Below are 26,677 nucleotides of genomic sequence, written 5' to 3' on the forward strand. Positions count from 1 at the left end.
ACCCCCTCATGACGTCACACCCCGCCCACTCAATGAAAGTCTATGGGAGGGGGCGTGACGGCTGTCACGCCCCCTCCCATAGACTTGCATTGAGGGGGCGGGGCTATGTCGTCAGAAGCTCCAGGCGCCGGCTCCAGCGTTCGGAACAGTTTGTCCCAAACGCTGAGCAGCGGAGTACCCCTTCAATCGTTATGATTTAGCCTGTCATCTTCTAGCGCCAAAACCTTTAAATGATGCGATGATCTACACCCTTTCCATGTCCGTATTTAGAAGCTTTCCAGCAGGGATACCAGATGAAAGCTGCCATGTATCCCCAGCCTTAGGATTCTCTGCCACTATGTAAAACTAGACCGATGCTTATGAAAAAAAAAATAGGACAACTTGAATAGTCAAACAACCAAAGGTGAGATGAATAACAATGCAAATCTACCAGCCCAGCGTCGCGCACCGGTAATGGTAAACAGCTTGTTTGAGAACAAAGTTTTTTCTAGAGATTACATTACATTATTGTTTGTTTTCTTAGCTAAATTAGCAAAACTGTAAGAAAATTTCAGTGCATTTTATAGTAAAAGAGTTTTGTGATAAAGGCTCTAAATGGTATTGCCAGAATTAATCTAGGTAACATGGCTGCTCACCCCTTAAATAACATAATATTGTGGGCCGGTTTGTTCCACAATTTGATTGTTTCAGGTTTTAGTCATCTTGAAATCAGTGCACATGAGAACAATCTAAGTTAGAGGGACATTTTTAGAGATGAGCAAACTTGCAGTAAATTCGATTCGTCACAAACTTCTCGGCTCGGCAGTTGATTACTTTTCCTGCATAAATTAGTTCAGTTTTCCGGTGCTCCGGTGGGCTGGAAAAGGTGGATACAGTCCTAGGAGACTCTTTCCTAGGAATGTATCCACCTTTTTCAACCCACCGGAGCACCTGAAGGCTGAACTAATTTACGCAGGAAAAGTCATCAACTGCCAAGCCGAGAAGTTCGTGACGAATCGAATTTACTGTAAGTTCGCTCATCTCTAGACATTTTGCTCAGCTTCCAGCTTGTTGTTTGATCCATCTGTCGTGTTTACCTACCACATAGTGCGTGTAATGGTGAATACAAGAGGTCTGTGGGGCTATCCATGGTGGAACATCTCGAGGTCACCATACAAATTACAAAAAAGTTGGCCAAACCTGATTTTTAAAGGGGTACTCCGCTGCTCAGCGTTTGGAACAAACTTGTCCGAATGCTGGGGTTCGGCACCGGGAGCTCGTGATGTCATAGCCCCGCCCCCATCATGACGTCACACCCCACCCCCTCAATACAAGTCTATGGGAGGGGGCGGGGCTATGATGTCACAAGCTCCCAGCGCCGGCTCCAGTGTTCAGAACAGTTTGTTCTGAGCAGCGGAGTACCCCTTTATAGGGATCAACACACTGTCTAATGTGTATGGAGACTCCCGACATGTCCTCCTACCTTAAAAGGCAAAAGAGAGCGTTCCGTAGTAAATTACTGCAAGACTAGTTCAAAACCACTGCGTGTGCATGGGCACTTACCAAGGTTGGTTGTGCGAACCCCAGTACAACAAAAGGTAGAAAGCAAAGTGTGAGGTCTCACTGCAGCCTTCCACAATAGACAACCAGAACCAACGACCTCCAAAGTAGGTGGAATTCCTTCGGGCGGCGAGACCTCACAGGTAAGAGTAACAGATGTTTATTCCAAATATGCAACGCGTTTCGCGCATTGGCGCGAAACGCGTTGCATATTTGGAATAAACATCTGTTACTCTTACCTGTTACCTGTAGTCTCTCAGCACCCGAAGGAATTCCACCTACTCTGGAGGTCGTTGGTTCTGCTTCTCCTGCCTTATCCTTCTGTTCTTGGGGAGAGAAGCGCTCACCAGAGAAGTCCCCAGAAGAGAGGACACAGAGTTAAGCTAGTGTTGCGGTTCCTTAATTTTCACGACAGGTTGGGGGGGGGGGGGGGGTCTGAAAAGTGCAGTTCACTTTATTGGAACAGAATACCACTTAAACACATCAGGCCTGTTTTGTCTCATCACAAAATACTCCAAATAGAATATAGGCAATAGACTGCAATCTGCTACAACTGAAGCCAAAAATGCATCAAAAGCCGAAACATAACCTGTTCTACTCCCAAATGTCAGACAGACAGGTAAGCTGGGGTCCTTTCCTAAACATTAAAGGGGTACTGCACTGAATTTCTTTATTTTTCAATCATGCCTGGGCTGCAAAAATAAATATAAACCTTAAAGGGGTACTCCGGTGGAACACTTTTTTTTTTTTTTTTTTTTTTATATGAACTGGTGCCAGAAAGTTAAAACAGATTTGTAAATTACTTCTATTAAAAAGTCTTTACCCTTAAGAAATTATTTTCTTTTTTGTCTTGTTCACAGTGCTCTCTGCTGACACCTAATGCCTGTATCAGGAACTGTCCAGAGCAGGAGAAAATCCTCATAGCAAACCTATGCTGCTCTGGACAGTTCCTGATATGCTCTGCTGACACCTCTGTCCATATCAGGAACTGTCCAGAGCAGCATAGGTTTGCTATGAGGATTTTCTCCTGCTCTGGACAGTTCCTGATATGGACAGAGGTGTCAGCAGAGAGCACTGTGGACAAGAAAAAAAGAAATTAAAAAAGAAAAGAATTTCCTCTGTAGCATACAGCTGCTTAAAAGTACTAGAAGGGTAATTTTTTTTTTTTTTTTAATAGAAGTAATTTACAAATCTGTAACTTTCTGGCACCAGTTGATTTTAAAAAAATAAAATAAAAAAAAATGTTTTCCACCGGAGTACCCCTTTAACTCCCTTTCAGCTGTTCCCCCGATGCCAGGAAGAAGGCTGGGCTCAGACTAGTTACATGGCACTGCCGTTCAGTTTATCACCAGCTGAGATGGGACATCGTTGTGGCCGACGATAAGTTTCGCACAGTCTGACGTGTTAGGACCCAGAATACAGAAGACGTCTCGGTCTGGAGAACGGGAGAGTTTAAGTTTGTTATTTCTCTTTTTGCAGCCTGGGCATAATGGAAAGAGAAAACATTTCACCGGAGTACTCCTTTAAACCAATATGTCCACAAAGGAGGACATTTAATATTAAACATTTTACACACTGGATATTTGTGAGAATGTAACCAGTTGACTTGAAGGATAGCCATTACCCATGCGAATAAAGTGATTTACAAATTGATTAAACTTGCAGCATCTCCCCGGACCTGTGTTAGGAAGTAATTGTGTTCCCCATGCACTATTCTGCCGCTTTATTTTCGTATAGCTCTGTTTTGCCATTATGGTGTTATTCCTACTAGAAATAAATGGACAGTGGGTGTTAATAGTTGGGGACATGTCCTAGCGCACTTTCACACTGACCAATAAGCTTTGTAGGGAGACACCCTTATAGTGAGGGTGAATGGTTACACCCAATTGTCTATTCATATCTAAAACGGCAGAAGGAAGAGCTATAAAAAAAATTAACAATTCCCAAAACATGGCTAACTTATTCAGTTCTGTAGAGGGCAACAACAGGGCTGCCATATAGGTCCATGGGGCCTCTACTGTATTGGATTTCATATGTACTGATGTGTCATTCTATTAAAGATAATATATATGGATCTATTACCCTTTGTAAGCATCTGGGGAAGAATATCCCTAATGCCACCTGTATGGCTTTATACTAAGGGACTGTACAGGCCGTATGCACAAGCCATGTCTTCCATGTGTAAGGGCCCATTCAGATGGCAGCACATTCTGTGTGCGGCAGGCGCTGACTCAATCACTTAATTTAAAATTTCCACAGCAGATTTTTTTCGCCACAAATTCTGCCGCGTGCGCAGTGCAGCAGAATCCAATTGAAAACAATGGGAGTCAACGTCATTGGAATTTCTGTGCAGAATTTTTCTGTTGCATTCCACCATGTGAATGGGCCCTAGGAATCTTTAGACTTCCTATTGTATCTTCAATCCCTTCTGGTAATGGAATGCTGTTTGCCAGTCTCAATCGTGGTTTTTATAGCTCTGCATTGCATATTACACATTTTAGATTTGACACCAGGAGAAGATGACAAAACTAATATTTTACCTAATGAAAACATTTAGAAAAATTACAGAGCGCACACACACAATATCTACTGTATGGTCTGGCGTCGGGGTTAACGAAAAGTTAATTGACCTGGGTATAATGATATAAGATGGATGACAGTGTGTCAAGCATTCGAGACATCTTCTGGTGCGCTCTTATTGCTCTGGGAGAAGCTTTTACGTTCCAAGTTGGGCATGGAAGCAAAATTAGAGTAGAGAAACGAGTCTTAATAATCCTTTAGCTGTTGTCCCTTCAAGCAGCATTAAAAAAAATAAAAAAAAAATAAAAAAAGTGACAGCTCAAGTTTATGATATTCTTCCATACGGAATATCCAGGCATGGTTTCCAGAACAGAGATTAATTGATCCCAAGGTGAAAAACACCACAAAGACCAAGCAATGATTTGATTTTCCCCACTAGACGCCACCATTACATCTTCTTCCGGACCATACGCCTGTAAAGGCCAAGTCATTGTGTCACATTGAGGTGTTGCAATAAAGTGACAAAGTTTAAATTTACGCAATTTATTAACTCGTGTCATTTTTCATGAAGTTGATACGGTGATGCCCCGCTCCACAGATGCTGCATCACTAAAGCTGGTCCGTCTGAAAAAGCCTTTCACTAATCCCCAACGCCATCATTTATGCTACAGTTCTTGCCTTCTGTGTAGGTTCCTTAATACTGCCCTTCGGCTCAGCAGTGCAGTCGCCGTGATCCTGCCGATTTCTCGCCCTCCACTGAATGTGATGCTTTGAGTAGGTGGACACAATGCAGTTCGTAACAATGTCAAACAAGTAGGTTCACACCTCCTGTTCTATCACAGACTGGGGAAGAGTCATGGGCAGGAGGGACAACAATTTAAAGCTTCTTTCCATTTGACGCAATTGTTGAAGGTGCTCCTTCTAGATTCAGATTAGGGTTCACGTTCAGCGTGCCTGTATAAACATTCTCCACCCCCCTCCTCCAACATTTCACATAAATTCAAATCTTTATATATTATAATTATATATTAAAAAGAGAAATGGGGAGGAAGGGGTGGACCTGGTTTTTTTTACCCCTCCATCCACTTTCTCTGGTCTTCAAAAGAAAAAAAAATTCAGAACCTCATTTATAAAACAAAACAAAAGACCGAGGAAGAAAAAAAAATAAAAAATAAAAGTCAGTTCAACAAATTCAAGAGGAGGAGGCAGAGACAAAAGGAGCCCCTCCGCCTCCTCCACTCTTCAGTGCACTCAAGCCCAGTCTTATCTCTGCCCGTCCATGGCAGTCATGGCTTTCTGGGGACCCCCTGTAGGCTGGGAGGTTGGAGGCCAGGCTGGTTGTGGATGGTGGTGGTGATGATGGAGGTGTGTGGTTGGAGAGGCTGGGGGCAGCCAGACAGGCTGTTGGCTGGGTGGTGATGAAGCCCAATACGGGTTGAAACTGCCAGGAGGAGAACAGGCGTTGGAGGCTGCGGGACTACTGCTGTTTTGCAAGCTCTCTGAGGTTCGAAGTTTAGAAAACATGGCTAAAGCATCCGGGAAGTTGGGAGGAGTGGCTGGCGTGTTACTTGGTGTACACATCTGAAATACATTTAAAAAAAAATAATTATATTTTTTATAATATATATATATATTTTATATATGCACACAAAGTAAATACACCACTTCAAAATTAAGTACCATATGAATTCCTTCCCATCAGATTTGATCTTTCAGTCCAAAGCCGAATCTAAAGGCTGAACCATTCATTTGTTTAGTATGCAAAAAAAAAAAGGTAGGCATTCTTGTGGTGTTCCAAATAATTAGAGATGAGCGAACTTACAGTAAATTCGATTCGTCACGAACTTCTCAGCTCGGCAGTTGATGACTTATCCTGCATAAATTAGTTCAGCCTTCAGGTGCTCCGGTGGGCTGGAAAAGGTGGATACATTCCTAGGAAAGAGTCTCCTAGGACTGTATCCACCTTTTCCAGCCCATCGGAGCACCTGAAAGCTGAACTAATTTATGCAGGAAAAGTCATCAACTGCCGAGCCGAGAAGTTCGTGACGAATCGAATTTACTGTAAGTTCACTCATCTCTAGTTGTAAAGCATGCAATACCAATAGGTTTTGCAATTGCTTTCCTAAGAAAATGTTCAGTATTTCATACAGAAAAATCCAGTCAAACAACTGCCCCCCCTGCCTGCTTGGACACATACTAGTTCTGCTGTGTCCATGCATCATCACCTATGTCATGGACACACTACCTTGATTGACAGCTGTGAGTGCAGGGCTCACAACTGGAGGAAAAATCCTCCCACTGTCAGCTTGTGTCCCGCTACTGTCAGTGAGCGCAGGCTGGGAGTTGTAGTTTTGGTAATGCTAGGGGAGATGTGAGCAGACAGGATACTGAAGGAGGGGGCGGAGACCTGCACCGTGAGGCCACGCCCCTCCCTTTGAGAGGAATTCAGACTAGTGAGTTAAATTAAAAGTGTAATAAAAAATAAATAAAAGGTGCTAGACACAAAAATTAGATGTACATGGTCAGGATTAGGTACTGAGTGATTATATATATATATATATATATATATATATATATATATATATATATATAAAAAGTTTTTTGTTGGATCTGGCGAGTACACTTTAAAGGAAAACACGTTCACCCGTACTATAACCCGATACACCGGTGAACAGGGGACCAATGCGGGGTCTCAGACTGCTATACCTACCTGCAGTCCGTAGCTCCGATCCCCCAAAGGTCCCCCTCTTTCAGCGCTGACTTGGGCCCGCTGGCTGGATTTAGATACTCATAAACGCTGGTCATGTGACCGCTCCTGCCTACTGAGCGCTCATGTGAACGGCACTTATGAATATTCAAATCTAGCCGGCGGACCCCCCCTCCAGAGCGCAAGTCAGCACTGAAAGAGGGGGGATTGGAGCTCTGGACAGCAGGTAGGTATAGCAGTCCCAGACCCCGCATCGGTCTCCTGTTCACCGGTGTATCGGGTTATAGTGCGGATGAACAGGTGACCGTTTTCCTCCTTCGTTCTACTGTACTGTATGCAGTGCTGAGACTTGACAGAGATAATAGTATACTTCCCAACTGGCGTGCCTCCAGCTGTTGCAAAACTACAACTCCCAGCATGCCCGGACAGCCAAAGGCTGTCCGGGCATGCTGGGAGTTGTAGTTTTGCAACAGTTGGAGGCATGCCGGTTGGGAAACACTGGTGTAAACACAAGGAGGTACAGGTTAATGGTGCAGACATTGAACTGTCACACACTCCGAAACATCCAGGACATGTTCAGACCAGACCCATCCTGCAGGCCCTTCCCTATACTGTGGTTGTGCAACCCTAAAGAATCTTTTTTTTTTTTTTTAAATCAATCCCCAAGTGTCTTCTCAGCAGGGGTACATGTAGGGGCCACCCTCTTGTCCAACCTTCCGTGTTCTGACAAACACTTTCTCCATTTCCTCTTTAACTCTAACCTCGCCGAACCGAAAATGTCCCTGGAGCAATGATCATCAGGAAATGACTGCAACAGCCCGAAAACAGCGGCGGTGCATTAGTTCTGTGTCCTCACCATCTGCTTATTAACACAAACACCATGTCACATGCGGGTGAAAGTACAGGTCGCTGCTCGTCACCAGTGTATACGTTACTCAATAAATAGGTTTATGTCACCAGAAGGAACGTACAAGAGGCAAAATAAAACAAATAAATAAATATTGGTCTGTGAACGCAGCAAGTCTCATAGGTTAACCCTTCAAATGCCCTCCCGTTTTCTCCCCTGTTAACACTTTAGTTGGTGTCCCTTCGCTCCTATCCCCCTTGTTAACCCTTCAGGTGCTGTCCCCCTATTAACTCTTCACAGTGCAGTCCCTACGTCCTCCCATTAAAGGGGTACTCCACTGGAAAAATATTAATTTTTTTTTAAAGTTAAAGTCTTAATCCTTCCAGTACTTATCAGCTGCCGTTATGACCAACAGGAAGTTATTTTCTTTTTGAATTTCCCTTCTGCTGACACCTCTGACCATTTTAGGAACTGTCCAGAGTAGGAGCAAATCCCCATAGCAAACCTCTCCTGCTCCAAGCAGTTCCTCATATGGACAGAGGTGTCAGCAGAGAGCATTGCGATCAGGGAGAAAGGACATTCAAAAAGAAAAAAGAACTTCATCTGTAGTATACAGCAGCTGATAAGTACTGGAAGGATTAAGATTCCTCAATTGAAGTGATTTACAAATCTCTAACTTTCTGGCCCCAGTTGATAAAGTCACTAATATCCCATCTTGTGTAGAAGTAGAAAAAGATGGCCCAGAAAAGGCGCCTTGTGCATTACCCTAGGAGACAACAATGGTCACCCCACATGAGGTGGGGGTGTAGTGGGTCTATAAAATGGCCGCTCACCTGGAGCGTATATGAAATAAGCATATAACCTCAATTAGAGGTACAATAGAAGATCCCGTGCAGGCCCGCAGGTATCGGGATGCATCCGAATGGAGGTCCTGTGGTAAAACTGGATACAGCAGGAAGAAAGTGACCTTCGTGCAGGCGCTAAGGTCTCCAGAAGAAACTCTCAACCGGATCATGGAAGTGAATGGAGTTCAGGTTTATTGAGATAAAACAGCAATAACGCGTTTCGGGGTATACAAACCTCTTCAGATTGGCAGATTAATCTGCCAATCTGAAGGGGTTTGTATACCCCGAAACGCGTTATTGAGGTTTAATCTGCCAATCTGAAGAAGGGGTTTGTATACCCCGAAACGCGTTCTTGCTGTTTTATCTCGATAAACCTGAACTCCATTCACTTCCATGATCCGGTTGTGAGTTTCTTTCTGGACACCCGAGCGCCTGCATGAAGGTCACTTTCTTCCTGCTGTATCTAATATCCCATCTTAACGTAGTTGGATTTTAACAGTTATAGCATTAATGTCATTAAAATAAACTTTTCACACGTTGCCCAGACATGTAAAAAGTTTAGATTGCACCAATCTTGAGTAATAGTCGACTGAAGGGCATGATAGCACCTGCTTTACTCCCCCAGCTGTTCATCCACTTTCACTGCATTTGTCTATTGAGCCGAACCTGGCTGCCGCACACTAAGGACTAAGACCAGTTGCCACCTTCCAACATGTCACAAGCTGCTTTAATCATTAAGTCTCTCTATATAGTTCTCTACAGTAGTAGAAACTGTCCATGTAAATTCGGAACGGTTTGGACATGCTGCACTGACCATTATTCCTATAACAGTCTAGTTGGTGAGGGCATCTGTGTGAATAGGCGACTGCGACTCTGAAAACCTGTTTACGCAGTTTGAAAGATGTCATGGGTGACTTGGTCTTTACTCTTAGGTGGCTTTTTGCCTCTCCTTTTCTACTGTCATTTGTTGGTACAAGCCTCCTGTAAGTATACTGTACAGTGATCCCTCAACCTACAATGGCCTCAACATACAATAGTTTCAACATACAATGGTCTTTTCTGGACCATTGTAAGTTGAAACCAGACTCAACATACAATGCTATCTGTGAAACATGGCAATGGCTGGAAGAACTGACCAATCAGAATGGATATTCACTGGTAAAACGCCTGTAATACTGAAGTGCATGCACTGACTGATGTCTGGTAGCGCCCTCTACAGTACAGGGAGGTATTACATGTTCTGTACTCTTTACCTGTACCAGGGTTACCTGCTCCTCTGGACACCAGGTAAGGGCGACTCCATGTTACTTTTTTTTTGGACATTGTATGTACTGCAGAGGACCCTGAAGAAGCTCCTGTCCTCTACATAGACCAGTGTTTCCCAAGCAGGGTGCCCTCAGCTGTTGCAAAACTACAACTCCCAGCATGCCCGGACAGCCTTCGGCTGTCCGGGCATGCTGGGAGTTGTAGTTTTGCAACAGCTGGAGGCTCCCTGCTTGGGAAACACTGACAGACAGTGATTACAGCTCCCAGCAGATCTTTATCACTTTTATATGTAAGGATTTGCTTTATCTATATTAGTTATCTACTTATTTTTCTTTAATCCTCACTTTTTCTTTTTTCGTATGACATTTTGGTGGCTTCAGAACCAATTACCAGGTTTCCATAGAGTTCTGGTCTCAACATACAATGTTTTCAACATACAATGGTCGTCCTGGAACCAATTAATATTGTAACTTGAGGGATCACTGTATATGGCCTCTTTTACATTGCCATCAGGCTCCGCTATGTGGAGCTCCATCTGCAATTCCGTTGATTTTAGCAGAGAAAAAATTTTTAAAAAAAATAAAAAAAAAATTGTGCCTGCACTGTTTTTTGGGGCCACTGCAAAAGATAAAATAAAAAACACTGAAGGGACCATTAACGGAGCATTTTATTTACATTTTTTTTTTTTTATTAAGTGTAAATATTAAAACTTAAATATAAAATATTTATATATTAGTAACAATGATACCACAATAAAACCTCTTTGAAAAAGACCACCAAAATTTCACAGAAAAGTGGTCTTTAAAAGGAGTGGTTGTCAAAGAAATGTATAGTGGACTAAAAAGCAATCACATAAAGGGGTGGTCTTCTCAGAGTGGTGGAAGTCCTTTAAAGGGGTACTCCGGGCCTAAGACATCTTATCCCCTATCCAAAGGGTAGGGGATAAGATGTCTGACCGCGGGGGGGGGCGTGGTGCCGCCACTGGGGACCCCTACAATCTAGCATGCAACACCCACCTGTGAGCACTGCAGGAAGCGCTGGAGGCTCCAAGTCTTATGCCTCCCGACCACGGGGAAGGGGTATCGTGACGTCACTACTCCGCCCCCCGTGTAACATCACGCCCCGCTCCCTCAATGTAAGTCTATGGGAGGGGGCGTGACGGCCGCCACGCCCCCTCCCATAGACTTGCATTGAGGGGGCGGGGCTATGAAGTCACACGCTCCCGACTCCAGCGTTCGGAACAGTTTGTTCCAAACGCTGAGCAGCGGAGTACCCCTTTAAAGGGCTTATCCAGGAATAAAGAAACTGAGCTTATTTCTTCAATAAACAGCACCACCCCTGCAGCAGGTTGGGTGTGGTATTGCAGTTCTGTTGAAGCAAATAGAGCTGTAATACCACAAACATGAGGACAGGTGAGGTGGTATTTTCGAAAGAAATAAGCTCTTTTTTTTTTTTTTCTCTGGATAACCCCTTTAAGTCCCAGACAATTTCTATATTAAACAATTCCTTTTTTTTATTTATTTTTTATTTTTTTAAACAATAATGAATTTTCGACATGTCATATAAACAGGTGAAATGTTTTGATCGTCTGGGCTCTAGGTGTTTTGACCCCCCCATTGCTGCGCTCCCTATCTTACTGCAGGAGAAGAGCTCTATGGCACCTATGAGGGGCTCTATTTAGCATTTGGTGGGGGGGACTCGACTGAAATACTATAGGACATGTTCAGGTTTTTTTCCCCCCATCATTATTATAATAAAGATAAGAGTGTTATTCTTTGTTCTCTTAGAGACTGTGGAGCAGAGTTTAACCGTTGTGCCTTTAGCTGTTGTAAAACTACAACTTTCAGCATGGCTTGGCTTGTAGTTTTGCAACAGCTGGAGGTACACTGGTTAAGAAACACTGCTGTAGAGTAAACATTAAATCCAGCAATCTATCTGCACCATCAGGCTATTTTATAAAGGCAGGAATAGACTGTATATTTGCTGTGAACCCTACATGAATGTACAGACATTATAGAGTGTTTGTGCAGCTGTCTACTCTGCCACGCTCGCTCTTCCTGGAGGCCATTTTGTTGTGGTGGTTACACACTCGGCTCCCGCTGTGTTTACACCCAGTGGACCTCTGGAATCACACACTGATGTGCGCTGTACATTCCTGCCAGCGGGGACAGCGCACACAGGCGCTCTCATCGGCTGCCTTTAACCCTTTATACAGTGCCAAGAAGAGGGTACTACTCACCATGTGCGGATGATGCTGAGCGCTGGGTACATTGGATTCTTGGAAAAAAGTGCTGAGAGCAGTCTAAACGGACAAGAAAAACTTGGATTAGACTTATATAGCAATGAGGGGAGCATATAAAAATAAGCATCAGAGAGACCAAGCTGTTCCTTTGGAAAGGGGGGGGGGGGGGGGGTGGAACTTGTGCGCTATAAGGTCAAACAGATGTAAAACTTATGGAAATTTTGGAGCAATAGAAATATTATGTGTGTGTGTATATATATTTATTTAAAACATTTATTTTTATTTTTTTTAGAAAGGATGCAAATTTTCTGAAAAGTTGCAGCATAAAATGCAGAGTAGAGTAATTTTACAAAAATGTCAAATAATTTCAATGCTGGATGTTGGTCTCACCATTGTACTGAAAGGAGGAAAAGAAAAACCAATGAGAAATTAAAGGGGTACACCCCCAGAAAACATCTTACCCCCTATCCAATGGGGGGGCTGCTGGGAACCACCGCAATCTCCGCTGTGGCATCCCAGTCATCCGGCACACGGAGTGAACACCACACACCCTCCATTCATGTCTATGGGAGGAGGCTTGGCGGCTACGTACTATGGTGTGACGTCACAAACACTGAAGCTCCAAACTTCCATGTTCCAGCCACCACCGCCGCCGACCTGGAGATCGCAGGGGTCCCCCGTGATCAGAAATCTTATCCCCTTATCCTTTGGATAGGGGATAAGATGTTTTTTGGGGGAGTACCCCTTTAAGGAAACATCATCTGTGATGGGGGAGAACATCATCTGTAATAAACTTCAATTAAGACCAATCTGAGAGGGCTGAAACATCAACTAATATAAAGGACAACTGCAGTGGTAAACATTTATATATGCCCGGGCCTCAAAAACAAACAAAATAAACTCATACATTCCTACGAGCCCCCATTGGTCCGGCACAGGCCTCACGGTCCGGCAGTGCTGACGTCATTCCACTTCCTGGGGACGGGGACGCCACAGAGCCATCGGCGTATCACCAGCCGTAGCGATGTCCCGCCCCGGCCTGTGATAGGCTGAGACCACTGTCATGTAAGGAGCTCTGGCCGGCTTCTTACATGACAATGGGCTCAGCCTATCACAGGCCGGGGTGGGACATCGCTGAGGCCAGTGATACGCCGACGGCTCTGCGGCGTCCCCATCCCCAGGAAGTGGAATGACGTCAGCACTGCCGGACCATGAGGCCTGTGCCGGACCAACGGGGGCTCGTAGGAAGGTATGTATAAGTTTATTTTGTTTATTTTTGAGGCCCGGGCATATTTAAAAAGTGTTCCACTGCAGTTGTCCTTTAATAGCAACAAGATGGAGCCCAGCCACAACCAAACTAAACAAACCGTTCCCCTGCAGCGCCCCTAGAGACAGAAATACATATTGGTCTTCTATACAAATTCCATTCTCAGTATTTGAAGTGTATTCCAGGATTTGCTTGTCTGCAGGTGAGACTGGAAAACTTACTAAAAGATTTCAGACATCTTGCGTGAAGGTCTAAATGTTAATCTGTCTATAACATGGTATTTAAACTATATATCATTATTAAAGAACGTTCCATAAGGATTAAAAAAATATATAATTTTTTTCCAGGCCTGCCACAAGCAGCCAACTGTACTTAAATGGCAGATGTTTGGGAAAAAAAGGATTGTCGCAATAAATTCCAGCATGCTGAATCACGTCACTTGTCTGGGGTTTTAATGTTATGGATGATTGGGGTAAAGTATATATATGTTCACAAGCACAGTGTATACATACACACAAATATTTTATAATAAAAGTTCCTTTGAAGAGGTACTTTTTTCAGATCTACTGGTGCTAGAAAGTTAAACAGATTTGTGAATTACTTCTATTTAAAAATCTTAATCCTTCCAGTACTTATCAGCTGCTGTATGTTACAGAGGAAGTTGAGAAGTTCTTTTGTGTCGGACCACAGTGCTCTCTGCCGACACCTCTGTCCATGTCAGGAACTGACCAGAGCAGGTGAAAATCCCCATAGCAAAACTATCCTGCTCTGGACAGTGCCTGAAATGGACATAGGTGTCGGCAGAGAGCACTGTGGTCAGACAGGAAAGAACTTATCAACTTCATCCGTAACATACAGCAGCTGATAAGTACTGGAAGGATTAAGATTTTTAAATAGAAGTAATTTACAAATCTGTTTAACTTTCTAGCACCAGTTGATCTGAAAAAAATAAAAATGATTTTTCCACCGAAGTCAAAGGAACTTATATTTATTGTGTGCATATATATTTTACCCCAATCATCCATTACATTAAAACCCCAGACAAGTGACGTGCATGTTGGAATTTATTGCGACAATCCTTTTTTTTTTTTTTTTTTTAAAGGGGTATTCCAGGAATTATTTTTATTTGACTATGCTACAAGGGCTGTAAAGTTAGTGTAGTTCATAATATAGTGTCTGTACCTGTGTGTGACGGTTTTCTCACAATTCTTCTGTGATTTTCACCAAAAATATTTATTTTTAACAGCATACAAAATGACTGTTGTCTCGGATTTTTCCCAGGTTGCAATGCGGCCGAGACCTGACATCACTAGTCCGCTGATGACAGGGAGCCTGTCTGCTTCAATGGGTGGAGGGATCAATCTGCAACTAATGCAACAGCTGGAGGCACCCTGATTGAAAACCACAGGTCTTTTGAAGGGATGCAGCTCATTTATGTTTCAATGGGTAGGGTGGCTGATGTGTGGTAGGGAGGAAAATGGAATTGTGGGATTTGTAGTCAAAAAGAGAAAAATCAAACAGGAAATACCAGTTCACAAATAACTAGCCCCAGTATTATGGTAATCTCACAACATAGACATTTAGCCCCAAGACAAGCGCAGATCCTTCCTAAGCATGTCCATTACTGTCTGCCAGGTACGTACTAAAATCACCTCATGGTGGAGAACCCCTTTAAGGGTAGAGGACAGTGTTTTCATTGAGGGCTGGCAGGTGACTTGCTTTTCAGGTATTGCATTATAATCGGCTCCAGCAGCCCATAGACCAGTGTTTCCCAACCAGGGTGCCTCCAGCTGTTGCAAAACTACAACTCCCAGCATGCCCGGACAGCCGAAGGCTGTCCGGGCATGCTGGGAGTTGTAGTTTTGCAACAGCTGGAGGCACCCTGGTTGGGAAACACTGCCATAGACAATAGCCAAGCATGCCAGGTATGCACTCGTACCGAGGAACATTGCCTTCTAAATGGAATCTCTTTGTCCCAATGTACAATGTGTGGTTCGGCTGTGGAGTGTAATCCATATAGTCAGGGCTGCAAAACAACAACACAAAGCTACTGCTGGAAAGAGCACACACACACACACACACACACGGTAATGTATGTAAACAAACACAACCACCACCGTCACCCAACACAAAGTGTGCCAGGAGCGCCCAGGATAATGCCTACTACAAGCTGACGTCATCTGTATAGGGAAAATAATACATTATGAAGCATATGCAGAACGTACAGCTCCATAGACAGAGGCAGGAAAGCTGCCCTGCCCCCACCTTCATGTATTATGGTAAACAATGAATTGTGGCCCCCTAAACATGGGGGTCCGCTCACAACCCACAACCGCAGCTCTTAATAACCATACCTAAAGCCTGAGAAAACAAAGAAAATCCAGCACATCTAAATAAATAAATATATATATATATAGCGTACATATGTGCAGCAGGATGAGGCGGAGACACCACTGACAACAATAACAATGAGGGTTAACCCTTCACCGCCCACATTCCACACTGCGGAGCCCTCGGCACATAATGTGCCCTTTATAACATCCAAGTACAAAACACGTGAGGGGAAAAGTATCCTGCGGGATCTGCCTTTCCGTGCGCGACAACACGCTTGTACGCCATTACATCAGGTTTACTAACAAATCTGTAAAAAGAAGCCAAAGCTTATAATCCTGCGACATAAACAACCGGTACGAGGCTGCACATCTGTCCTATGTAGATTTCTATTGCCTAAATATTATAAAAAACACTTAAAGAGACTGCAATTATACAATTATTCAAGATTTAGAGCAAAAAAACAAAACAAAACAAAAAACACAAAAACAAAAAGGTTACTGGAGGTACTGGAAATATAATAGACAAAGATGTACAAAGATTGGGGGAGATTTGTCAATGTCGGTGTGAGGTAGAAATCATCTAAACCCGGTCAGTGCTTTCTATTATTTTTTGCATTATCAACCGTGCGCAATTTTGTTGATAAATTTTGCTCAAACCTAGACATTCCTTCACGTTTCTACCGTCTGACACACTGGTACGTGCACTCCTCGGTGCTCCGTGTTTGCGCAAAATCTGTTGCCTTTGCGTAAAGTTTTAATATCTAAACAAAAAATGCGCAATTAGTAAGTTAGTGTTTAAAGCATTTTTCTTTCCACGGTACGCGAGTACGTAGAGAACATTGGAAAATATTCTATCAAAAAAGACGCACAAACAAAAATAAACAGGGGCGCACGAGGCAAAAACGGCGGCGCACGAGGCAAAAACGGCGGCGCACGAGGCAAAAACGGCGGCGCACGAGGCAAAAACAGGGGCGCACGAGGCAAAAACAGGGGCGCACGAGGCAAAAACAGGGGCGCACGAGGCAAAAACAGGGGCGCACGAGGCAAAAACAGGGGCGCACGAGGCAAAAACTGCGGCGCACGAGGCAAAAACTGCGGCGCACGAGGCAAAAACTGCGGCGCACGAGGCAAAAACAGGGGCGCAAGACAAAAACAAAAAAAACAGACGCAATGAGAGTCACTGCGCAAATATTTTTGTTGAAAAAACACAAGAAAAAGGGGTAAACTCAATGATAAATCTCCCCCATTGTGTATAGAATACATCATAACATACACAGGTAGACAAATTGTGTATATACTATTAATACACACACATTGTTTATGTCCCACAGCTTGTGTATATAATATTCAATGAAATACATCTTTTATATAATATACAAGATCCTCACACACATACTGCATTGTGTTCATTTATATAACATACATTTTATTTAAATAGCACATCTTGTGCACCTAATATACCGTTACATATAAACATGTAGACAGATTGTGTATAAGTGTATATCAGCTTGGAGAGGGGTCGCCAGACGTCGCTCATATGTAACGGTATATTAGGTGCTCATATGTAACGTATATATTAGGTGTTCATATGTAACGGTATATAAGGTGTTCATATGTAACGGTATACAAGGTGCTCATATGTAACGGTATATAGGGTGCTCATATGTAACGGTATATAGGGTGCTCATATGTAACGGTATATAGGGTGTTCATATGTAACGGTATATAGGGTGTTCATATGTAACGGTATATAGGGTGTTCATATGTAACGGTATATAGGGTGTTCATATGTAACGGTATATAGGGTGTTCATATGTAACAGTATATAGGGTGTTCATATGTAACAGTATATAGGGTGTTCATATGTAACAGTATATAGGGTGTTCATATGTAACAGTATATAGGGTGTTCATTTGTAACGTATATAGGGTGTTCATTTGTAACGTATATAGGGTGTTCATATGTAACGTATATAGGGTGTTCATATGTAACGGTATATAGGGTGTTCATATGTAACGGTATATAGGGTGTTCATATGTAACGGTATATAGGGTGTTCATATGTAACAGTATATTAGGTGTTCATATGTAACATATATATTAGGTGTTCATATGTAACGGTATATAAGGTGTTCATATGTAACGCTATATTAGGTGTTCATATGTAACGGTATATAAGGTGTTCATATGTAACGGTATATTAGGTGCCCAAGATGTGCCATTTAAACAGTATATATAATATATAAATGAACACAATGCAGTATGTGTGTGAGGATCTTGTATATTATATAAAAGATGTATTTCATTGAATATTATATACACCAACACAGTATATGGCAGAGCTACATTTAGCAGCACAGCCTATAGTGAAAGTTGCCATGTAAGGCTGACGGCCGCTTTGTGTCTATGTTAGTATACTCCAGCACACACAGGGTGTTATTATGTATGCATTCATTTCTAGGGAAAACACACAGGATTTTTTATTTTATTATTATTATTAGGTGATTGTTTTTATGTTCTGCTAACACAATAATCCCGCTGTTTACTGCAAGAGCTGAACATAAAAAACAGTCACCTAATACAAAATAAATCACTGGAAGAATAAAGAAAGCATGCGTGGATATAAACAGATACATTTTATCTTTTTCTTCCTTCTCACAAATATATTTATACAGAAAACATTATTTGTTATTTATTTCTCTGTTTATTTGTTTTACCCTTCCCTCCCTGGATAAAAAGGTAAATATTATTGATGCAATGTACCACAATGCAAACCCTCCTCCCCCATCGTGCCCCCTCCTGCCCGCTGTGCAGCCTGGTTATATTCCAGGCACAGACCTCATGCAAGACTATATGACGGATACCATTACTGTGTTTATAAATAGATGCGCGGGTCACATGGTCTTTCTGACACCCCCTCCACCCCTCCTATAGGGTTTTGGCAAAGGGTCATAAGGCAAAAATACCAACAAAACCAGTTAAACACCCTAACAGGCGTCCTCAGCAGGACAAGAACAAAGGCAAGACGTACAATGGGTATATACAGGGGGCAATGGCAGGTGACCGGTATATATGCCAGAAGATATATACATTTCCATACCTCACTGTGATATCAACACATGCATCTACTGTCATCACTGAATTTAAAGGGGTACTCCGGCCACTCTCCTTTTCATAGGGGATAATATGTTTAGCGCCGGAGTACCCCTTTATCACCTCTGACAGAGGCCTCACCTACACACATCCACATAGTAATGTAAGAGAGGAATGGGCATACTGGAAATACTCCACGTCGGCCATGATTTCACTTCTCCTATTGTGTTCTGTACACAAGACTGCAGCACGAGATCTATAGCCATGTATTACTGGCCGCATGACTTTAAAGGGGTACTCCGGTGGAAAACATTTTTTTTTTTTTTAAGTTAAACATATTTGTAAATTACTTCTATTTAAAAATCTTAATCCTTCCAATACTTATTGGCTGCTGAATACTACAGAGGAAATTCTTTTCTATTTGGAACACAGAGCTCTCTGCTGACACCATGACCACAGTGCTCTCTGCTGACATCTCTGTCCATTTTAGAAAAACTGTCCAGAGCAGCATATGTTTTCTATGGGGATTTTCTCCTACTCTGGACAGTTCTTAAAACGGACAGAGATGTAGACAGAGAGCACTGTGGTCATGATGTCAGCAGAGAGCTCTGTGTTCCAAAAAGAAAAGAATTTCCTCTGTAGTATTCAGCAGCTAATAAGTACTGGATGGATTAAGATTTTTTACTAGAAGTAATTTACAAATCTGTTTAACTTTCTGGCACCAGTTGATTTAAATAAAAAATAGTTTTCCACCGTAGTACCCCTTTAAATGATATGATGGCTCATAATTGTTTAATTTGGGCGACAGGATACGAGTTAAAGTATTAAAACCATAGATGCTTTAGTGCACAAACATCGCCGCTCTTGTCCTTAGTTTGTAGGGGATACTGCTGCTTAGTTTAATTGAAGTAAATGGAGCCAAGTTGTAATACCACACACAGCCTGAAGACAGCTGTGGCACTGCTTTTGGAAAAAAAACTATGTTTTTCTAATCCAGGTTAAAGAAGTTCTCAGCGTTTGGAACAAACTGTTCCGAACACTGGAGCCGGGAGCTTGTGATGTCATATCCCCGCCCCCTCATGACATCACACCCCGCCCCCTCAATGCAAGTCTATGGGAGGGGGCGTGACGACAGTCACGCCCCCTCCCATAGACTTGCATTGAGGGGAGGGGTGTGACATAATGAGGGGGCGGGGCTATGAGATCACGAGCTCCTGGCGCCAGCTCCAGCGTTCAGAACAGTTTGTTCCAAACGCTGAGCAGCGGAGTACCCCCTTAACTCCTTTAAAGAAAAGGTGTACTCCACTGGAATTGTTTTCAACTGTTGCCAGAAAGTTAAACAGAATTGTAAATTACTTCCATTAAAAAAAAATCTTAATTCTTCCAGTACTTAGCTGCTGTTATGCTCCACAGGAAGATCTTTTCTTTTTACATTTATTTTCTGTCTGTCCACAGCTCTCTCTGCTGACACCTCTGTCCATTTAAGGAACTGTTCAGAGCAGGAGCAAATCCCCAGAAAAAAAAACCTATCCTGCTCTGGACAATTCCCGACATGGACAGAGGTGTCAGCAGAGAGCACTGTGGTCAGACAGAAAGGAAACTCAAAAAGAAAAGAACTTCCTGTGAATCATAACAGCAGATGATAAGTCCTGAAAGGATTAAGATTTTTTTTTAATAGAAGTCATTTTCTAATCTGTTTAATTTTCTGGTGCCAGTTGATTTAAAAAGAATAAATAAATAAAAAAAAGTTTTTCACCAGAGTAGCCCTTTAAGGAAGTATTCAATTACAGATGAGGGTTATATATAGAGCAGTCAGCACGGGCCTCTTCTTAGAAGAAGAATATTCCTGTCCTCCTAGCAGGATTCTACCAGCCTCTACTAAGGGGTATTGCCTATATGTATATACTCTCCATGCAACCCCAACTTTTGGCATTGTTCCAAAACGTCAACGTGTGGAAGCCACACACTACAGCAGACTAGGGGCACGTAAGACATGTGAGGCGAGATATTGTGCAGAATACAGGCTCCTCTAAACAAAGGCCTGCACTCCGATTGTGGATTTAGGGCACATTCACATATACTGCATCCGCTATTTATTTCAAACTGTGGATTCTGCTACCTATTTACCTTAAAGGGGTATTCCAGGAAAAAAAGATTTTTTTATATCAACTGGCTCCAGAAAGTTAAACAGATTTGTAAATTACTAATATTAAAACATTTTAATCCTTCCAGTACTTAGCTGCTGAAGTTGAGTTGTTCTTTTCTATCTGACAACAGTGCTCTCTGCTGACATCTCTGCTTGTCTCGGGAACTGCACAGAGTAGAAGAAGAGGTTTGCTATGGTGATTTGCTTCTACTCTAGAGTTACCAAGACAGGTGCCATCAGAGAGGACTTAGACAGAAAAGAACAACTCAACTTCAGCAGCTCATAAGTACTGAAAAGATTAAGATTTTTTTAATAGAAGTAATTTACAAATCTGTTTAACTTTCTGGAGCCAGTTGATATATAAAAAAAAGTTTTTTCCTGGATAACCCCTTTAATGGGTCCACAGAAAATATGCAATCGTAGCCTACTGGCCGACTCTCAGCAGCCTACTTGCCGACTCTCAGCAGCCTACTTGCCGACTCTCAGCAGCCTACTTGCCGACTCTCAGCAGCCTACTTGCCGACTCTCAGCAGCCTACTTGCCGACTCTCAGCAGCCTACTTGCCGATTTTCCGCACACCCTTTGAGGTCACTGGGTAGCAGGATTAGTAGCAAAAATCAGTGGCAGATGAAGTATATGTCAATGTACCTTTAAGTATACACGTCTGTTGTGTGTACATGAGGAGCACTATTTCTTACCACTATATCACTTAGGGTGTAGCCTCGCCTCTATGTCTCTCACACACAGAATAGGTGATCCTACTCTTATATAACACTAACAGCATGGAAGACATTATAGAGCAATAGTGAATGGTCTAAATTGTGAATCGAGCCCGGGTTGAAATCGAATACTTACAACCAGCTTTTGTAGGCTCTTTGCAATCTCTCTGCAATGTCTCTTTACTCTTACCTTACTCCCCCCACCTGTCTTCCCTCTATAGCAGTGTTTCCCAGCAAGGGAGCCTCCAGGTGTTGCAAAACTACAACTCCCAGCATGCCCGGACAGCCTTTGGCTGTCCGGGCATGCTGGGAGTTGTAGTTTTGCAACACCTGGAAGCACCCGGGTTGAGAAACACTGCTCTATAGGATTGTATGGGCAGCATGTAACCTCATCTCTCAGTGAGCTGCAAGTCTGCTTTATTAGGTAGACTATACAGAACGTGCAGTTGGCACTCATCTAGGTAAGTGATCTCCAGATGTTGCAAAACTACAACCCCCAATGTGTCGCAGTTGGGGGACCACTGGTCTGGGGTATCAAAAAAAAAAAAAAGGGGCAAACGAGTGTGAGGAAATGTCGCACTTATCGAACACTAATGCCAGCGGTTGGCAGCACCCTACACCCAGACTGAGATGTGGAGGCATAAAGTGCACAGAGTTGTCTCGCAGTACAAGGGTCACATGACTAATACCACAACTAGTTTTTTGTTTTGTTTTTTAAAAGGGGAGAAAGTTATTTTCCAAAATGATATATATATATATATATATGTAGAATAGGCCCAACTATATACTAAAGCTACATATTTCATATACTATGTATATACAGTATATATATATATATATATATGTTACAATACGGACAACCTAAAAAGACACGTTGTCAATAGCAACGGGGGGAGGGGCAGCGGTGCCCGGTGTAACGTGCTGTGTGTGTACACTGGGTGTGAGTGTATAAACATGGTGTGCGCTTCTCACCTCAAACTGCCAGTGTGCCGCCTGCAGCAGCTGCTTGGCCTGATCTGCCGCACACCCTGCAGCCAGCACGAACTGGTTAATCATGACCTGGTGCCTTAGTTCTTCCATGTTTACCGACATCCCGGGCCCCACTCCTCTCTCCCCGCCCGGCAGCCTCGTTATGTGCTCGGCTCCAGGACCCGGCGCGTCACCCACTGTAGGGCAGAGCCTGGCGTTGCTTCGCGCACGCTGATTGGCTGACATAGTTGTCACTCTGCATCACTTCACTCTATGACTCGGCCGGCTATTGGCTGACGAGCTTGTTTTGACTGTCCCCGCTCAACGATTGGACGACCGCTGTTGTACTCGCCCCACTTGATGTTTTGGATAGCGCTGATTGGCTGGCTTCTTGTGTTGACGAGCGCAGAAACAGTCATGCCTGTCGCTGATTGGTGCGGAGGAGCCGAGCAGACCGGGTCGCCGCTGATTGGCTCTCTAAGTGGAGTTTGAACACAGAGTAGCGAAGCCTCGGCTTATCTGATTGGACGGTGAGTGCCCGTATGTGACAACAGGGAAATGTGGCCAAGTTCATTGAGGACTTTGTGAGGGTGAAAGGCCGAGGAGACGCTGCGTGTGCGTGTGTGTGCAAACACTGAGGCCTGTGCGGACGGCGGCCCGCCTGGGTCATTCTCCGGCAGCCTCCGCCACAAGTCCTGATACTATACCGGCCTCCACATGTCTTCGTACTATACCGGCCTCCACATGTCCTCATACTATACCGGCCTCCACACGTCCTCATACTATACCGGCCTCCACATGTCTTCGTACTATACCGGCCTCCACAAGTCCTGATACTATACCGGCCTCCACACGTCCTTATACTATACCGGCCTCCACATGTCCTCATACTATACCGGCCTCCACACGTCCTGATACTATACCGGCCTCCACACGTCCTCATACTATACCGGCCTCCACATGTCTTCGTACTATACCTGCCTCCACATGTCCTCATACTATACCGGCCTCCACATGTCCTTATACTATGCCGGCCTCCACATGTCCTTATACTATACCGGCCTCCACATGTCCTCATACTATACCGGCCTCCACATGTCCTCATACTATACCGGCCTCCACATGTCCTCATACTATACCGGCCTCCACATGTCCTTATACTATACCGGCCTCCACATGTCCTCATACTATACCGGCCTCCACATGTCCTTATACTATGCCGGCCTCCACATGTCCTTATACTATACCGGCCTCCACATGTCCTCATACTATACCGGCCTCCACATGTCCTCATACTATACCGGCCTCCACACGTCCTCATACTATACCGGCCTCCACACGTCTTCGTACTATACTGGCCTCCACAAGTCCTGATACTATACCGGCCTCCACACGTCCTTATACTATACCGGCCTCCACATGTCCTCATACTATACCGGCCTCCACACGTCCTGATACTATACCGGCCTCCACATGTCCTCATACTATACCGGCCTCCACACGTCCTCATACTATACCGGCCTCCACATGTCTTCGTACTATACCTGCCTCCACATGTCCTCATACTATACCGGCCTCCACATGTCCTTATACTATGCCGGCCTCCACATGTCCTTATACTATACCGGCCTCCACATGTCCTCATACTATACCGGCCTCCACATGTCCTCATACTATACCGGCCTCCACACGTCCTCATACTATACCGGCCTCCACATGTCCTTATACTATGCCGGCCTCCACATGTCCTTATACTATACCGGCCTCCACATGTCCTTATACTATACCGGCCTCCACATGTCCTCATACTATACCGGCCTCCACACGTCCTCATACTATACCGGCCTCCACATGTCTTCGTACTATACCGGCCTCCACAAGTCCTGATACTATACCGGCCTCCACACGTCCTTATACTATACCGGCCTCCACATGTCCTCATACTATACCGGCCTCCACACGTCCTGATACTATACCGGCCTCCACACGTCCTCATACTATACCGGCCTCCACATGTCTTCGTACTATACCTGCCTCCACATGTCCTCATACTATACCGGCCTCCACATGTCCTTATACTATGCCGGCCTCCACATGTCCTTATACTATACCGGCCTCCACATGTCCTTATACTATACCGGCCTCCACATGTCCTCATACTATACCGGCCTCCACATGTCCTCATACTATACCGGTCTCCACATGTCCTCATACTATACCGGCCTCCACATGTCCTTATACTATACCGGCCTCCACATGTCCTCATACTATACCGGCCTCCACATGTCCTTATACTATGCCGGCCTCCACATGTCCTTATACTATACCGGCCTCCACATGTCCTCATACTATACTGGCCTCCACATGTCCTCATACTATACCGGCCTCCACACGTCCTCATACTATACCGGCCTCCACACGTCTTCGTACTATACCGGCCTCCACAAGTCCTGATACTATACCGGCCTCCACACGTCCTTATACTATACCGGCCTCCACATGTCCTCATACTATACCGGCCTCCACACGTCCTGATACTATACCGGCCTCCACATGTCCTCATACTATACCGGCCTCCACACGTCCTCATACTATACCGGCCTCCACATGTCTTCGTACTATACCTGCCTCCACATGTCCTCATACTATACCGGCCTCCACATGTCCTTATACTATGCCGGCCTCCACATGTCCTTATACTATACCGGCCTCCACATGTCCTCATACTATACCGGCCTCCACATGTCCTCATACTATACCGGCCTCCACATGTCCTCATACTATACCGGCCTCCACATGTCCTTATACTATACCGGCCTCCACATGTCCTCATACTATACCGGCCTCCACACGTCCTGATACTATACCGGCCTCCACACGTCCTCATACTATACCGGCCTCCACACGTCCTCATACTATACCGGCCTCCACACGTCTTCGTACTATACCTGCCTCCACATGTCCTCATACTATACCGGCCTCCACATGTCCTTATACTATGCCGGCCTCCACATGTCCTTATACTATACCGGCCTCCACATGTCCTCATACTATACCGGCCTCCACATGTCCTCATACTATACCGGCCTCCACATGTCCTCATACTATACCGGCCTCCACATGTCCTTATACTATACCGGCCTCCACAAGTCCTGATACTATACCGGCCTCCACATGTCCTTATACTATACCGGCCTCCACATGTCCTTATACTATACCGGCCTCCACATGTCCTCATACTATACCGGCCTCCACAAGTCCTCATACTATACCGGCCTCCACATGTCCTTATACTATACCGGCCTCCACATGTCCTTATACTATACCGGCCTCCTCACGTCCTGATACTATACCGGCCTCCACATGTCCTTATACTATACCGGCCTCCACATGTCCTCATACTATACCGGCCTCCACATGTCCTTATATTATACCGGCCTCCACAAGTCCTTATACTATACCGGCCTCCACACGTCCTTATACTATACCGGCCTCCACACGTCCTTATACTATACCGGCCTCCACATGTCCTCATACTATACCGGCCTCCACATGTCCTTATACTATACCGGCCTCCACAAGTCCTGATACTATACCGGCCTCCACATGTCTTCGTACTATACCGGCCTCCACATGTCCTTATACTATGCCGGCCTCCACATGTCCTTATACTATACCGGCCTCCACATGTCCTCATACTATACCGGCCTCCACATGTCCTTATACTATACCGGCCTCCACAAGTCCTGATACTATACCGGCCTCCACATGTCCTTATACTATACCGGCCTCCACATGTCCTCATACTATACCGGCCTCCACATGTCCTTATACTATACCGGCCTCCACACGTCCTTATACTATACCGGCCTGCACACGTCCTTATACTATACCGGCCTCCACATGTCCTTATACTATACCGGCCTCCACATGTCCTCATACTATACCGGCCTCCACATGTCCTCATACTATACCGGCCTCCACATGTCCTTATACTATACCGGCCTCCACAAGTCCTGATACTATACCGGCCTCCAGACGTTCTTATACTATACCGGCCTCCACATGTCCTCATACTATACCGGCCTCCACATGTCCTTATACTATACCGGCCTCCACATGTCCTTATACTATACCGGCCTCCACAAGTCCTGATACTATACCGGCCTCCACACGTTCTTATAC

The 26,677-nt window shown here is 44.3% G+C and overlaps 2 protein-coding genes across 2 annotated transcripts in view; one reads left to right on the top strand and one right to left on the bottom strand.

Annotated features, from left to right (window-relative positions):
- Positions 1–2,605: 2,605 nt before the first annotated feature.
- Positions 2,606–22,749, bottom strand: UBALD2 (UBA like domain containing 2). The gene is made up of 3 exons (XM_056550399.1): positions 22,496–22,749; positions 11,964–12,026; positions 2,606–5,640 (listed from the first exon to the last, which is right to left on the bottom strand). Exons 1-3 carry the CDS (start codon positions 22,736–22,738, stop codon positions 5,323–5,325), a joined length of 624 nt encoding a protein of 207 aa, XP_056406374.1. The 5' UTR covers positions 22,739–22,749; the 3' UTR covers positions 2,606–5,322.
- Positions 22,750–22,878: 129 nt separating this feature from the next.
- The window catches only part of RNF157 (ring finger protein 157), a 128,139-nt gene continuing 124,340 nt past the window's right edge, over positions 22,879–26,677 (top strand). Inside the window, exon 1 of the mRNA XM_056550394.1 lies at positions 22,879–23,022. The gene's annotated coding sequence lies outside the window, so the exon portion shown is untranslated. The remainder of the gene's footprint in view (positions 23,023–26,677) is intronic.

The sequence above is a fragment of the Hyla sarda genome, chromosome 13 (genome assembly GCF_029499605.1).
Source record: "Hyla sarda isolate aHylSar1 chromosome 13, aHylSar1.hap1, whole genome shotgun sequence".
Classification (NCBI taxonomy): Eukaryota; Metazoa; Chordata; class Amphibia; order Anura; family Hylidae; genus Hyla; species Hyla sarda.